Source organism: Antedon mediterranea, chromosome 11 (assembly GCF_964355755.1).
Source record: "Antedon mediterranea chromosome 11, ecAntMedi1.1, whole genome shotgun sequence".
Lineage (NCBI taxonomy): Eukaryota > Metazoa > Echinodermata > Crinoidea > Comatulida > Antedonidae > Antedon > Antedon mediterranea.
Window position 1 is genome coordinate 15,098,272 of NC_092680.1, and position 15,834 is coordinate 15,114,105.

At 33.6% G+C, this 15,834-nt stretch overlaps 1 protein-coding gene across 1 annotated transcript; it reads left to right on the forward strand.

Moving 5' to 3' along the window:
- The first annotated feature begins 2,589 nt into the window (after window positions 1-2,589).
- LOC140062006 (MAM and LDL-receptor class A domain-containing protein 1-like) lies at window positions 2,590-14,275 on the forward strand. Its single transcript, XM_072108046.1, has 20 exons — window positions 2,590-2,659; window positions 2,827-2,914; window positions 3,485-3,643; window positions 3,839-4,192; window positions 4,854-5,039; window positions 5,573-5,841; window positions 6,027-6,123; window positions 6,400-6,561; window positions 6,915-7,445; window positions 7,813-8,060; window positions 8,558-8,639; window positions 8,996-9,148; window positions 9,284-9,558; window positions 10,027-10,114; window positions 10,512-10,700; window positions 11,063-11,355; window positions 11,839-12,115; window positions 12,515-12,774; window positions 13,058-13,145; window positions 13,412-14,275. Exons 1-20 carry the CDS (start codon window positions 2,603-2,605, stop codon window positions 13,648-13,650), a joined length of 4,095 nt encoding a protein of 1,364 aa, XP_071964147.1. The 5' UTR covers window positions 2,590-2,602; the 3' UTR covers window positions 13,651-14,275.
- The last annotated feature ends 1,559 nt before the right edge of the window (window positions 14,276-15,834 follow it).

Genomic DNA, 15,834 nt, shown 5'->3' on the forward strand with positions numbered 1-15,834 from the left:
TTTTTCCTGTTTTGTATTTTTAGCTACCAGGTACCATGATACATTGGAAATGTATACTCGCTTTGGGTACAACAGGTAATAAACAATGTGACGTCAGTAAAGGTCACAAGAGGTTCCTGGATGGTACGGTGTACTTCTTACCCTATTCTCACGCACCAATCAAACTTAGATTTTGCAAGGACGTTGCCTATATAAGACACACACTTGAATCGATACGATAGTAAAATTGCTAAACAGAAACAGACGATATCATCAGTGAACCAGTGAAATCAATATGTTTTCTAAAGGTGCATTAAGTATTTGTCTGTTGCTACTTTTAGCTATAACAGCACATGCAAGACGCCGACATCAACTAATATGCGATTTTGAGGAAAGCATGTGTCGGATAAAGCAGGATAAAACAGATGATGGAAGATGGCTTCGATGGAACGGAGAAGGCAATATCGGTGTGCAGACAATACCCTCTGATAGTCTGAACGGCAATTATACCGGTAAGTTATTATTCAACTTTTTAAAAAGTCCTAAAGTTTGACAAAATCCAATTCTTTTTTGTTGGAAATAATACAAAAAAAAGTATTTTGGTTTATGTGAATATTCAGCCACACAATTGTGGCACCTTTTCTCCCCGTCACGCATATTTTGAAGTTGCTGATTGTAAATATGAAATACGGTAACATTTATTCACCTTGATGGTATTGCTTATAACTACTGCGGAATAGCTTGACGTCAGGGTTTAATTGGTCAGATGTTTTGCCCTACTCTGATGTAGTTACACACAACAAGCATGTTGGTGCAGTACCCGCTGCTTACTTGCGCTCGAATCTAACCACTATAGCCATCAGCTATGCAAGCTCGGTAGTCTAGATGTATGAACGCCAGTCTAGTGATCTGGAGGTCGTGGGTTCGACTCCCACCCGAGAATTACTTGCGAAAGTATTCTCAAATAAAACATAAGCTAATATTGTTATTGGTATAGGCGCCATATGATATTGTTATTTCTGCAATTGGTATAATTATATATATATATGTATAGCGGTAGCATAATTATTCCCCTATTTAATAATCTTTAATCAGCTCTACCGAACCTAAACCGATTAACTATAATAGGCCTACAATGAAGAAAATGCAGTGGGCGGGAAGCGATTAGATGTAATATACATGTTTTTGTGTGCAGGGACGTACCAGAAACGGTTTCCGCCTTTCGGAAATGACAGGATATGAAAAATAGCTTTAAAACGCATCACTTAATCTAATGGCACCTAATGCTAGATAGTATGATGCGATAAATTAAGTATACTGTAGGCCTACCATAGAAACATTGCGTTGGTATCGCGGGGTTGAGGTTCTTGGAATCTATGACGAGTTGGTTACGGGTTGTGTTTTTCAGTGAGCATCAATTGAAAATAATGAATATCTGATAAAGAAAGCCATTGATGCCGCAACTACAATTACTACCCAATTCTAACAGTAGGCTACTATTATGCACAACATGTCGCATACACACGAGATGGGCAACTATTGTCATATAATGGGCAACTATTGTCATATGTGTGGAGATAGCACTCATAATCGGGTAGCCAAACAGATAAATCGGCTCAAACCTGACCATATGTTGTTTTTTTTTACATAAACCTCGTAAAATAGTCATAACCGTTATATATAAATGTTGTTTAAACAGTCACCCATTGCGGCAGGAATGTATGCCGTTGGCAATTTCTGATAGGATCTGATACAAAATAGTATCATGACTATAACAAAAATAAACCGCCTTCAAGTTATGAAAAAAAAACCCAAAAAACTTAACAAGCCTATGTTTTTGACAGATACTGTAAGAAACAAAAGGTAGTAGAACGGTAAATCTAGTATACCGTAAATGATACAACAAGGAATGTTTAATTTTTAGTGCGACCGTACCGTACCGTAAACCAGTATCTTGTAGACAGCACGTTTTTAAGTTCAACGTTCAACTCCTCGGAGGGAATTTATTTATAAGCAGGCCTATTAAATTGGGCCAACTGCCTTAAAACATAAATGCTCTATGACTGTATTGTGTTTCTAGACTTTAAAAATAAAAATTAAAATAAAACATATTTTCAACGAAATAATTTGAAATAAAGCGTGGGAAAATTTCAGAGTAATATGAAAGAGGTCCTCTAACGTGAGAGTTTTGGATAAACTTTCTGCCTTTATCCTATTTTACTTCTAAACTTAGAATGTAAGTGTTGAAGGACTGCCTCCTTGTATAGAGATCACGGCCAAATCATTTTGGATAAAAAAAAAAAGATTACAGCTGAGGCGTGATCGGAATTGTTAATTATTCGTCCCTCCCTATTTAACACATACCGAAAATTCACTTCACTATATGAATGAATAACTCTTTTTTATGTTTTCTACTGTATCTACAGGATACTTTATGTACGCATATTCAACAGGTGTGTCTAGACTTCTAAGCCCGGAATATTCTTCTATATATAACGGAGGACCAAAATGTTTGACCTTTTGGTACAACATTTTTGGAAGTCGGCGGACAGGAACGCTTAGCATCTATCAAAGCTGGAATGAAACCTACTTCGGTGAGCCAATATGGCAAATAACGGGTGATATGGGAAATGTTTGGCGTCCCATAGAGATAGACCTGACAAGCGATCATCCGTTTAAAGTGAGTTACTCACCTGTTATTATTTGACTGTATGATTGTTTTAAAAGTTCGAGAAGATTATTTTGATTATGCGAGAGTGAATACTATCTACCAACATATTTATGTTAGTAATTTTAGGTTCGATTAGATAGAAAAAAATCCTTAAACCAACTTTGTTTTATGTTTAGGTCGTGTTTGAAGCAAATAGAGGAAGTGGAATTTCAATATCAATTGACAATGTACATATATCTGAAAGTGTATGTCCTAACAGTGAATGTAAGTTAGGAATGCTTTATTATTGATTTGAAATGTATAAACATGCATACAGGTGGGTATATAATGAATCATTCACATATGTTCCGGCACAGTTCTGGTCCGGAGCCGACAAACCGAACTTGAGTGTTTCGTTTTCACGCCGACACTCCACGCAGCTATGCAACAAAACATATGTGCCGTAACCTCATGAAAAACAAAAACAACAAATTCACGTTCAATCTGGTTTGCCGGCGCCAGCCGGAACTGTGCCTGAACAGGTGTGAAATATCTTTAGGCCTACATCCGATTCTCAGTGCTGAATCTCATATGAAAATACTTGTTCTGCATCATAGGCAGTGTTACAGCATCTCATGAACTATATAATGGAGGGTTAAATTATGGTTAATAGTTAGGTTAGGATGATACAGACGTCGCATAAGAAACACATGTGAAGCTGTATTACGGATTTTGAGATGATACTTAGATGGTGTACCGATAATCGGCTAAGTATAGTGGTTTTGACTAATTCAACACAGACCAAGTTACGTTTAACGCACATACTGACATAATGAATTGCTGTTTCTAAAATAGATTCCTTGGAACCCAGAATATCTTGTAATTTTGAAAACGAAGAACTGTGTGGATACCAACAAGACCTCAGTGATGACGTTGACTGGAAAAGATACAGTGCTCAAGATGGTGTTTCTGGAGACGGCCCCGATGAAGATCATACGTTTGGTGAAGACTACGGTAAGTAGGTAGACAATTAAACTCACACTCACTGCGTTATATACGTAAGTTGGGGGTTATTACTGGAAATTACATTTGAAAGTTTATGGTAATTGTTACTAATACGAAAATCGGATAGGAAATCGTTGCTTGTTTTAAACGAAATTATAAAAGTTGACTAATACTGTGTAGTTTGCTAATTTTACAATTGTACAGGTTTTTATATTTGTATGGATCAACGCCGTGTACCCAAACTACCTGGACATCGAGCCCGCATCGTATCAGCAATCTTCAATACAACATCGGACAACGATGACCACTGTATTAAATTTTGGTATTTCCTGAGTGGCTATGACGTCGGAGATATCAATGCTTTTATATACCATGACGAACAATCCCAGCTGATGTTTAATGTTCAGAATGATCAAAGTGAAATATGGCACAGAGCATATTTCCAAGTTCCATCAACTGTAAATAGTTTCAAAGTTGGATTTGAATCGGTTAGAGGTGTGGGTGAAGGTATACACTGCATTGATGACGTTGAGATCTTCGAAGGTTCATGTGAAATGTGTAAGTATGGCTCTATAGCTTTGTCCAACTAATAAAATCTACGAACAGGACATTGAGCTGAGCAAAGGTAGGAACTCGTAACAGTCCTTTGATCTTATGTCTGGCTGCGACAAATACCAACAGTACAGAATAATGTACATAATTATCCGCTGCGCGTGGAACTGATCATGTCGCAGCCACATATAAACCTTTTTTTACCTCCAGATCTCAGCATCCTGATGTTAGATTGCCTTGGTTTAACTACAGCAGGCAGCCACATAGATAGCTAAGAATACTTGACTTTTCGAATGAATGTTCATGCTAGTAGATAAACATTGTTGGAAAGTTTAACCTTTTTAAAATAATTGTTTATTATTAGGTCATGTTAGTCATGGTTCATTTCTTTAAACAAAAATTATACCTAAAAGCTGTTGTGGGGATACATCACCGATAATTGACAGACGTTTGTTGTCTCAGTCTGTATGTAGTATTTATTACGCATTTACTTCAAATATAAAACCTTATTTTCGTTGCAATATTTTCCATTTAATAATATACAAAAAATAATGAATTTCTATGAGTGGAAAAGTACAAATAATGCCATGATGTGAATGATAAAAGGTTAATTTTCACAGAATTTCCAAAATTGTTGCCGTAAAAAACTATAACCACTCTATTTCAGTACTTACTACAGACACTCCAGTGGTGACCACTCCGGAACCTGTGGTGGACAACGCCAATTGTGATTTTGAGACTGACTGTCTGTATTCACTGGGGGAAGGCGAATCCCATTTGTGGCTTAAATCTCCTGCATCTTCTGAACAGCACTATCGTTTACCGAATACTGACCACACTACAGGAACCAATAGTAAGTATAATTGTTATTTTATCATTATCACAATTCTCAGTGTACTCCTTACAAACTAACTGTTATGGAAAGGTATTCGATTTGGAAGGACAATCCCATGTATTCTCTGTTCATTATGTCACTCTTCAAAGAGCCCGTAATTTAAATGTATTCTCCTTTTCAGTTTATTCACAAATCAGTTAGAACTAAACGTATGTACCGCGCATATTTTAAATAGAGCAGAGTTCGATACATTCCATTTTTTAAATAAAAAGATTAATCAAGAAAACCCATTTTATTTTGCAAGACTCAGCTCACCATATTATTTACGCTGTGTTTTTGAGCTTCTGCACTAAATGTACGATAACGAGAATGTTGTGGCTTATGGCCTACAGAAAAAAGCATAAAATTAATTAGTATATAGATATAGATATTAACCGGTGAAAAGGTGTTTAAATAATTTAATTTATTTTATTAGAAACTATTAATATTTCACAGTACGGTGTAACGATATATTGTTATATATATATATATATATATACTTACAATTTTAGGTGGTCATTATGCACATATGGTTAGAACTACTGAATATGACAGAATAAACCTCCGAACTCCAAAGATGCATCAACAAAACCACTCAAAATGTTTGCAGTTTTATTTCACAATGGATACTGCACGAGGTGGGGATCATCTGAACGTATTCATAGATTATGCAACTATTGCTTTCCCTACTGACCCAGCATGGATGGTTTACAGCTCGAATTTATATAGCAAGTGGACAAAAGCTCAGGTTGATATACCTCCGACTGATAGAGATTTTTCGGTAGGACCTCCTTGTACTTTCTTTGATTGTTTTCCTTTATTATATACATCTTTGATAATAATGTCAAAAAGACATCTCGTGTTAATAGGTTATGTAAATTTAGAGCCAATGGTACACAATAAACCCAGTAATTATTATTAATTCAAGAAACAAGGTACACATATTTATATGTTTTCTCTAAAAAGGTTGTTTTTCAATCCGTGCGAGTCAATAGTTACAATGATGGACGTGTTGACGTAGCATTAGACGATATCGTATTTCTGGATCAAGATTGCTCCTCAGGTAAATTTTTATTCTAAAACGTGGTACCGATAGATATTATTTTAAATATCAAGTATTGGTTGAGAATCCAATATATTAAATGAACAGTAATTTATTTTTCGTTTATTTCTGAGTGTATGTTGAACGTTGGTTGTTCGTAGTAATGAGCTATGGTTACAGTAAACTGACATTGTAAGAATTGTTGAGGAAGTTATAATGTAGTTGTTCTTCGTTTTATGTATTACACGTGATAGTAAAATATGTAATATTCATTATAATTTTATTTTTGTAAATTAGTAACACCAGCTCCTTGGCATTCTACCATTGACTGTGATTTTGAAAGCAATGACTCATGTGGTTACGAAAATAAGTTTTCAAATGTATGGACGCGAATAAATGGAACAACGCCCTCTCAGAATACCGGTCCGTACAATGATCACACGCTAAATACAACCGAAGGTTAGTAAGTTTGTTGTCTTATGTATAGTACTTTACAATAGAAATTTAACTTTATTATTTACCCTTCATATGATATTAAAGTTTGTTTACTCAATATTTATCGGGTTCAGATGACTTGGTTGGGATATGGTTATCAGCAGGTGTTCCTTTCTACCCAAATAGAATAAAGTTAATCTGTCTAAATAGTTCCTTGTTCCACTAACGCTAAAGTAGTATGGTCTTCTTATACACCACATATACTACATCATAATAATTGATTGATCTAGCTTTACGAATGGATCATCACACTTGAGTGATGATTGTTATATTGAAAATAGATTAAATATCATCTATTACATTTTCTTTTATCATAGGTCACTATATGTACGTAGAAGCATCTCCTCCTAGTTTTGGTGGTTCCAGGGCTCAGCTTGTAACACCGATCATCCCTAAATTTGACGGACCATTATGCCTTCAGTTTTGGTATAACATGTTCGGTGAAGATATTGGATATCTAACAATGTACAGACTAAGCCCAACGAGCAGCGCTTTATTTAGCGAGCTTGGAAATAAAGGACGCGGGTGGAAACTAGCCAAGGTGGCAGTGAACGATTATGGGAGTAGCGGCTATATGTATACCAGCTATCAGGTGGCTTTTGAAGCTACGTTAGGTAAAGGATATAGAGGGGATATTTCTATCGATGACGTGAAGCTTCTACCATATGCCTGCGATGCTGTGCCAGACCCAGAACCCGTGAAGAGTATTGATTGTGATTTTGAGGGTGGTGTTGGCGAATGTGGATTTACAAGAAATAAACAGTATGCAGCTTGGAAGCACTATGACCGCAAATCAACAGAAGTTGACATAGGCCTGATGTCATTGTTTCCGGAACGTCTGACAAAATGTATGTTTACTCTTGTAATATTAATCCATGTAACGTTCGTTACAAAACTAATAATTGAATAAATTAGGAAAGACAAAAACTAAGCATAGGCCCACAAGTTTTTTTTTCTATAGCCCCTCCCCCCCCCCACCCACTCCTCATGTATTCATGACCCAGCCGTTAAGATTTACCCACAATGACAATTCAGACAACTCCTCCTTTTCTGCTTCAAATTATTTGTCCTCAAATTGTCCCATGTATCACTTCTTAATTTAAATTAAGAAAGAATACATGAATCAGAATTATTAACCTTGTTATCGGCACTTTCTAATTTAAAATAAAAAAAGACACTTAAACCAATACATTAACTTTATATGTTATTTTTCAGTATCCAATTCGTTTGTGTTCTACGATACAGTTCCGTATAATAGCCAGATATCTTTGATATCCCCACCTGTGATTCCAGCACGGCATCATTGTTTATCGCTTTCATATATATTAGAACGAGCCCATCTTAGTATCAGTGTGCAGAATTCAACTGGAATCACTGAAATGATAACACTAAAACGAGGTTATTCACCTCTATGGACGAGTAAGAAAATATCATTCATTATGGAAGGAAATGATAATTTTAAGGTAATTATTTTTTCTATTTTTTGTTAAATACAAAGCACTGTGTCACCATTATATTTCGTATAGCTTCATATTTCATTAAACACCATTCCTTTTCAAAACATTTACAGGAGGAAAACGTTTTATTCTTATTTCCCCCAAAAAAATGATAATGAATACAGTTTGTATATTATAATTATTTTGAAATATTTCACATTAAAAAAAATGACGCATGCGAGTTTAATAGACTTTTTGTAATATTTTATTCTGATCATATTTAGCATTCAACATCTCATATGAACATATAAAACCATAGTCAAAAGTACTTTCTATTGTCTATGATAAAACATACATGTTCTAAAATTAAATACATATGTGCTTTCTGATTGGCTGTTGCAACTAAAAAGATTGAGAAGATACTGTGCGGGTTTTGAAAGATAATGGTATACTGCATATCATCTCCAGAGAGAAGCCATCGTAGTGAAATAATGTAATTATTTTGTTTATATATTGTTCTTTAGGTAGTTTTCAAAGCTGTCTACAAACTATATGAAAACTTTCTTGCAATTGACAATATTAAGCTGACACCAGGGAAATGTCACGGTAATTTTTTAAATTTTATTTGATTCAAAATATTTCTATCCAAGGGCTATTTCGCATGTTAGAATAATTTGTATCGTATGTAGGTTTACAAAGTTACTATCGTGTTCGACTTTGGTAGTTTTCATGAGAACAAACTAGAGTTAGATTGCCATGATTCAATCATTGCAAGGATGATTTTTTATTGATTGCTGAAATTAGAAAATTCCGTTATGATGCTGCATGTGTATTCATATGCAGTCAAATAATGTACAAGATGTCTATATGTTTATTTATACTAAAGCATAATATGCTTAACCTTTCAATCCTTTTATAGTCGTTGAATAAATAGATTAACAGTTTTGTGCCAATTTTCACAGATGTACCTGTTGAGAAACTCAGTTGTAACTTTGAAAAAGATTGTAGAATGGTTGTTAATCTCACAGATGCTGAAGAGCCTGCTTGGCAGTTATCTACGTCAACACGTTATAGTTTACTTCCAACATATGACCATACGTACGGGACACCGGCAGGTAGGCCTAGAATAAAAAAAAGAAAAGAAAAACAATTGTTGATAAACTTTAGCTATTAATACTAGGTAATTTTCCAAAAATAATGTTGACAATTTATATATTCTACAAATGTATTGTTATTTTATTACGTTTTAGGTCATTATTTCTTCATATCATTTCCAAGGACAACATACAGTGATCAGAAGCGGCTTCTTCGTACTCCTATTATGCAACGTACAGGCAATAAACGATGTTTACAGTTCTATTTTTACATGGATTCATACAAATCAAATCTTTTAAACGTTTACGCCGAAGACTCCGGTCTCAATCACTTCCCAGTCGATCCAATATGGAGATCATATGGCAGTGAAAACTCGGCAAAATGGATGAAAGCCAGTGTTGATATTCCACCGACTGAAGGAGATTTCTATGTAAGTAAATTTACAATCTACAGTACTCTTCTCTCGTACTACTAATTATTAACCTAAAAAATGATATGCAAGTTATGTAGGTAAATCCAAACGAAAATTACTAAAAAGAATGGCAATTCCATGGGTATCATACAATGGCTGGATCTCAATGGAAATAAGCAATAGGCTAAATGAAAACGAGAAAGTAAAAGCCAAACAAAATTGCAGAGCTTTCGGGCAACACTAGTTCTTCATCATCATGTATGTAAATTATTGAAAAATAATTAAAGTGGGCGAAACACACAAGAAAAGAGATCGCTTCTCCGAAACTCTTACAAAATGCTGGAGTGACATTAAGACGAGGCAATCGTTTACATTTACCATATTCCTTTTGCGTATTTGGTGTATTACTTATTGGTTAAATTTGATGAAATCTCTTATTGTAGCGGTTTTTTTAAAGAATAGTTCTTTCGGTACACTTCCTTACAGGTTGTATTTGAACCAATATCACAGGAGAATGTATATTCTTCTATTGGTATCGATGACATCATCATCCTTAAACAAAAGTGCTCAAAGGGTAAGTAGTCCTACTTTTAGAAGTCCATTTTAAATGTAAAATATATGCACGACAATGGTTAGACATCATGTATTTGGGAATCACAGATTTTAGTGTTTTGATAAGCATATTTAAAATGTATGTAGGCATATTACCTATACGAACGGACTGATCTCTCTTAACTTTAAATAATAGTTTTATGTTAACAACATAGGCCTACATAATGAGTAAAACATTAATCTAATGCGATTTCCAAATAATTGCATTACAAGAATCTTTAAAAAAAATTACAGTCGTCTAAAGATAATAACCATAATGAGTATCATTATTGTCACAATAAATTCAAATGCAGCATGTTGTTCTTGAATTGAACTTTTAGTACACCTTAAGAGTATTAACAAGTAAAGTACTTTTTCAGTGATTGAACAAGAGTGGAAATCGACAATTGATTGTGAGTTCGAAGACAATGATATTTGCGGATATAAACCAGCAGACGAAGTCAGAAGAGAGTCTGACTTTAAATGGCGGATAAACAGTGGATTGACTGACACTCATGATACAGGACCACAAACTGATCATACGTTTGAAATGAGCGCCGCGAAAAAAGGTAAGTAGTCCAAAATTGGATACGTTGCAGATTAAAAACTATTTGGTTTTGACATAAGCAATGAATTTTAAAATTATTCATTTTAAGAAAAAAACTTAAAAAAACTTATCTAGTGTTGTTTTTTTCTTAAAATGAATAATTTTATAATCCTTTCATTTTCATTGAAATACAAATACAGTATCGTCCAGACTTATTCAAATAGTATCAATCAATCAATAAAGCAATCATCGAAATTTTTATTCCAAGATCAAAATAAAAACATATACAGACTGATACAATTAACATGATAATTGAATGAGATACAACATAAGCACAAATAAGCGTTTTTAAAACAAAATTGAACATTATACGTTCTTTTACAGGAAGTTATGCATATATCGAAACGTCACCACCACGAAAGCCTGGAGATATTGCCATACTTGCCACCCCACTCATTCAGCCTATCAATACCTCAGTTTGTCTTGAGTTTTGGTATACTATGTTTGGTGAAGACACTGGCAGTCTTGAAATATATCGAAATATACCAGCAGTGAACCGGTACGAAAGACTTTGGCGGAAAGAAGGACAACGTAGTAAACGATGGCTTAAGGCAGAGGTGCCATTGAACACAAACTATATGGATGACAATCAAGACTTCATTGAGCACACTAGCAAGGTAGATACAAGTACTGTAACAACGGCGGTAGGCTAATAATGACATGCTATAGTGATTATAACGAAAACGAATACGTTACAAAAAAACGTATTCGTTTTCGTAAGCCGCCAGTAAAAACATGAAATTTTAAAGATTTCAGGTACGTGTTGCTTGGCTTCCCATACCTAGCATAAAATCAGAGCGAACGAGATCTTTAAAAACTGCTATTTATCAAAATTTACTTCGCCTCCCTACTCATTCAATTTCACCCGATTCACAAGCCGTAGTTATAGAGAAGCGTAATAAAATAATATGTCAACACTTTTCTGTCTTTCTGTATTTTATACTCGTTTAAATCTTGTTAAATGTTAAAATATCCCTTTTTAAAGTGTCAAGTTCAAATGATATTCACTTGAATCGGTTACATTTATTTCATGTCCTCATAATGTGTTTTGTTCATAATGTATTAATTATTCTTAATAATCGTTTTTGTTATGTTTTCAGATTTATTTCAAAGGAACCGTTGGCTATGGCTACAAAGGTGACATTGCTATCGATGACGTCAAGCTAATCTTTAAATCATGTGAACCTCCGCCAAAAGTAAAAGATCCTCTTCCAGTAAATGAAACAATGTGTGATTTTGAAAACGGAGCTGACGGCTGTGGCTTTAAAGACTTTGAAGAGGAAGGTAGTGGTGCAGAATGGAATTATTTCAACGTTTCATCAATCAAATTTGATCCTACGATTGACAACGATGACCCGAAAGTGAACATGTCGAAAGGTAACTTAATAAACATTGCCATATTGTTAACAAGTTCTAATAGTTAAGACAGTCGTCGGTGTTTTGTTTACATTATGTAATTTATAGCAAACGAAATTTCTTTTGCTAATATTTTTATTTACTTTGATTTGAGACATCTTAGTAGGTTGTAGATCATGCTCTTGATCAAAATTTATGCATTTTGACTAATTTATTTTTGTGACAGGATTCAAACCTCGAATAGGGAAAGCTATTTTTTTGGGTCCCTTTTAAATATTGTACTGTTTATGTATGTGAATAAAGTAAAGTGAAAAGTTAATAGGACACGGTATAGTGTGATATTATTCTTATACTATGTGTAGCTTATAGTGTTACGAACGAATTAGCCTAACTACACTAAAAGTGCTAAATTCATTACAGGACAGAAGTCTTTTATATTCGCCGATGCGTCGGATTTACGATCTGGTGAGCACGTTGTCATTATGACGCCTTCAGTCTCTTCCAATCTGGATTGTTGCTTGTCATTCTCATATATAACAATGGGCGACTTTATAATCAATATCTACAGCAAACAAGCTTCTGGCGGAGAGGAGGAGTTTATTCACCAACTCGCAGGCGAAAGCATGGCAGATTGGTCCAACACCTCTGTCAACATTAAAGCTAGTGAAAATCCTTTCAAGGTGACTTTTTACTTTAATTATAGTTTAAGAATCGTCAAACATAAACAAAGATCAAAATTTGATGTACACGAGTCTGGACCTGGAATATCAAAGTGTTCACAGACATTATGTAACAATGGAGGAATTCCTACAAAGGTACTATGTTAGGTTGTAGAAAATTAAAAGAATCTAAAAAATAAGTATAAAACATATTTGTGTACGTACGAGACGTATCGTTTGGAGGTACCCGATAGATTACTATTACAAAGAGATAATCACAATGAACTTTCCTTTCTCTTTTAAGGTTGTTTTTGAAGGTGTGATTGGTCGTGATGACGGTGGTTTCCTAGCGCTAGATGACATTATTGTAAACGATGGAAAGTGTCCAACAGGTAAGAAGAAACGTATAAATGAGGTTTACACCAATACCTTGTAAAATGAACTAAGACGAAATAGAAATGCCAAACAAATATTTTATTTTACGCTTCTTTCATTACAAACTTGTTAAGCTTGTGGTGTGTAGTATGTTCGTAAATTACAAAAATAGAAAGATGAATACCGTTCATATTTTGCTACCTTCTACATGTAGCACACCCATTGAGTGGGGCTTGCAAAGTCCGTTCACAATTTAGTTTAATGTATCTTTTTTATTTTAAAGTGGCTCCTATCAAACATGTCGTTGAAGATTTTGAACAGAAACCAGCGGCAGAAGACAATGGCCGATCGACCGTATCAATAGTAGTAATAGCACTACTTACTATAGCATTACTCATTGCTTTTGCTGTTGTCATCTTTTTAATCCTTGTCATTAAAAGCCATAGACAAAGAGCTTCATCTGATTCAATGATTATCGAAGACGTAAAGTCAGTAGAAGAAAAATCTTCAACTATTGATTAAATTATCTATAGGATTTTAAACAAACAGGATCCATTATGATTTAAAGCACTATTTACTCTGAAAGTAAACATACTAATTATAATTATGATCTAACTGATAATGACGTAACCACTTATAATCCAACCGAAATATATATACATATATTAAATAGTCATATTTCTTGGGTATAAACAAATAAATAGATAATTTAGGATTTATAGGTATAAGTTCTTATCCTAATATTATTTGGTTAAGTTGTTATCCAGTTAAGATTCGAAGTAAATCTACACTAATCTTGAAAATAATAGTGAACTCGGATATATGCATTACTTTGGGTGACAGTACACAGCAGCAAGTAATGCAGTAACTATAATACAATTATTAATTAGTCATAATCTTCCTATTACATGACGTTATCATCCTTTATTTGATGTTGTTTAAATGTTAAACTAAAATCAAACTCTATGTCCAAAGAAGGACATTAATATTACCATTCCAATAATATTAGGTAAGTTTTAAACTCAATAATATTATTTGTTTATGTTTTTATGTATTTTGTATAATAGTGAAAGTTGAAAACATTGTTGAGCGTCTTATTTTGTGTCAATGTTATAAAAATGTTTACAATTTGAATAAACTTTTTGTCTGTCATAAAGGGAACAATGCTTTGTTGTTGGTAATATATCATGACACTGTAAGCGAGTTAAGCGCGTCGCTTTAAACGCACCATCCTAACATGTTGACAAGCTTTCTGTAACTCCAGTTTCTCCTATTCACAAATACGACGATTTGTGTATTCTGTCATACTGAAATGTTTAATTTAAGTTAAATCAGACAATATTGTTTTTACTTTCATAGGCCTACTAACATACTCTTTTTTAAAAAGATTGTTTATATTAAAAAGAAAAAGACATCTACTTATTAACAAAAGTATCGTAGGCCTAGGTGGCTAGGCTATACCACTACAATGGAAAGGTGTCGGATATTACCCAATATTTATTACTGAACATAGGCAGGTGGTTGGTAGGTAGGCCTAGGCCTAGTACATTTTTGTATTGGATATCCCAGATAAGGTACGCTCGAGATTTTTTGTATAACCTAATATTAGCTTATATAGAGCCCTCTATTGTTTATCCGAAATTTATTTATTTTTAATTTGGAACCTTCGACTTCCTTTTTTAACCATCATCTGTCATAATCTTCAGTTCGAAAAATGAATTCGAACTACTTTGCGCTTACCTCATTGCTTTAGTGGGAACCAATCCTAAAGAAATAACAATAACAGGATCGTCCAATTAAAAACAATACTATAACTAATAGGGCCTAGTATAGAATTACTCTTTGCTTTTAATCCTTGTCATTATAAGACATAGAGCTTCATCAAATTCAATGAGTATCGAAGACGTAAAAGTCAGAAGAAAAATCTTCAACTATATTAGTTGATACGATTTTAACCACAATATTATCATGATGATTTAAAGTACCATTAACTCTGACGGTCAACATAACTGTCTTGAAGTAACCACTATCAAAATCAAACCGAAATAAAAGAAAATCATTGTGGCAATATGAGTAATCTTGATTGTTCATAAATGCCATCAAGGAGAGGTTGAACAAATGTAGAAAGAAATAAGGGGATACAAACTATCAATAGTAGAGAAAAAGACAACTTGTATGAATAGTCCCTTACAAAAATGTTCTATAGAACTCTATAGAATTCTATAGAAGTTTTAATAGAATTCTATGTTACTCTATAGAAACAGATAATTTCTATAGAAAATGTTTTATAGAATTTATAGATTCTATGTATCTCTATAGAGTTCTATAGAAGAATTCTATGTTACTCTATAGAAACAGATAAATGTTTTATAGAATTTATAGATTCTATGTATCTCTATAGAGTTCTATAGAAGAATTCTATGTTACTCTATAGAAACAGATAAATGTTTTATAGAATTTATAGATTCTATGAAACTACTTCTATAGAATTCTATATAACATTTAATATAGAATTATATTGAGTTCTATAGAAATTTATAACATTTTCTATAGAATTCTATATTGAGTTCTATAGAAATCTATAACATTTTCTATAGAATTCTATATTGAGTTCTATAGAAATCTATAACATTTTCTATAGAATTCTATATTGAGTTCTATAGAAATCTATAACATTTTCTATAGAATTCTATATTGAGTTCTATA

What these genes read in the sequence shown, in the direction of transcription:
- LOC140062006 (XM_072108046.1), top strand. Translation starts at nt 2,603, where the DNA reads ATGGGAAATGTTTGGCGTCCCATAGAGATAGACCTGACAAGCGATCAT. An exon ending in TACGTTTGGTGAAGACTACG is followed by an intron (nt 3,644 to 3,838) that starts GTAAGTAGGTAG and finishes ACAATTGTACAG; the next exon opens with GTTTTTATATTTGTATGGAT. An exon ending in TCATTGAGCACACTAGCAAG is followed by an intron (nt 11,356 to 11,838) that starts GTAGATACAAGT and finishes TTATGTTTTCAG; the next exon opens with ATTTATTTCAAAGGAACCGT.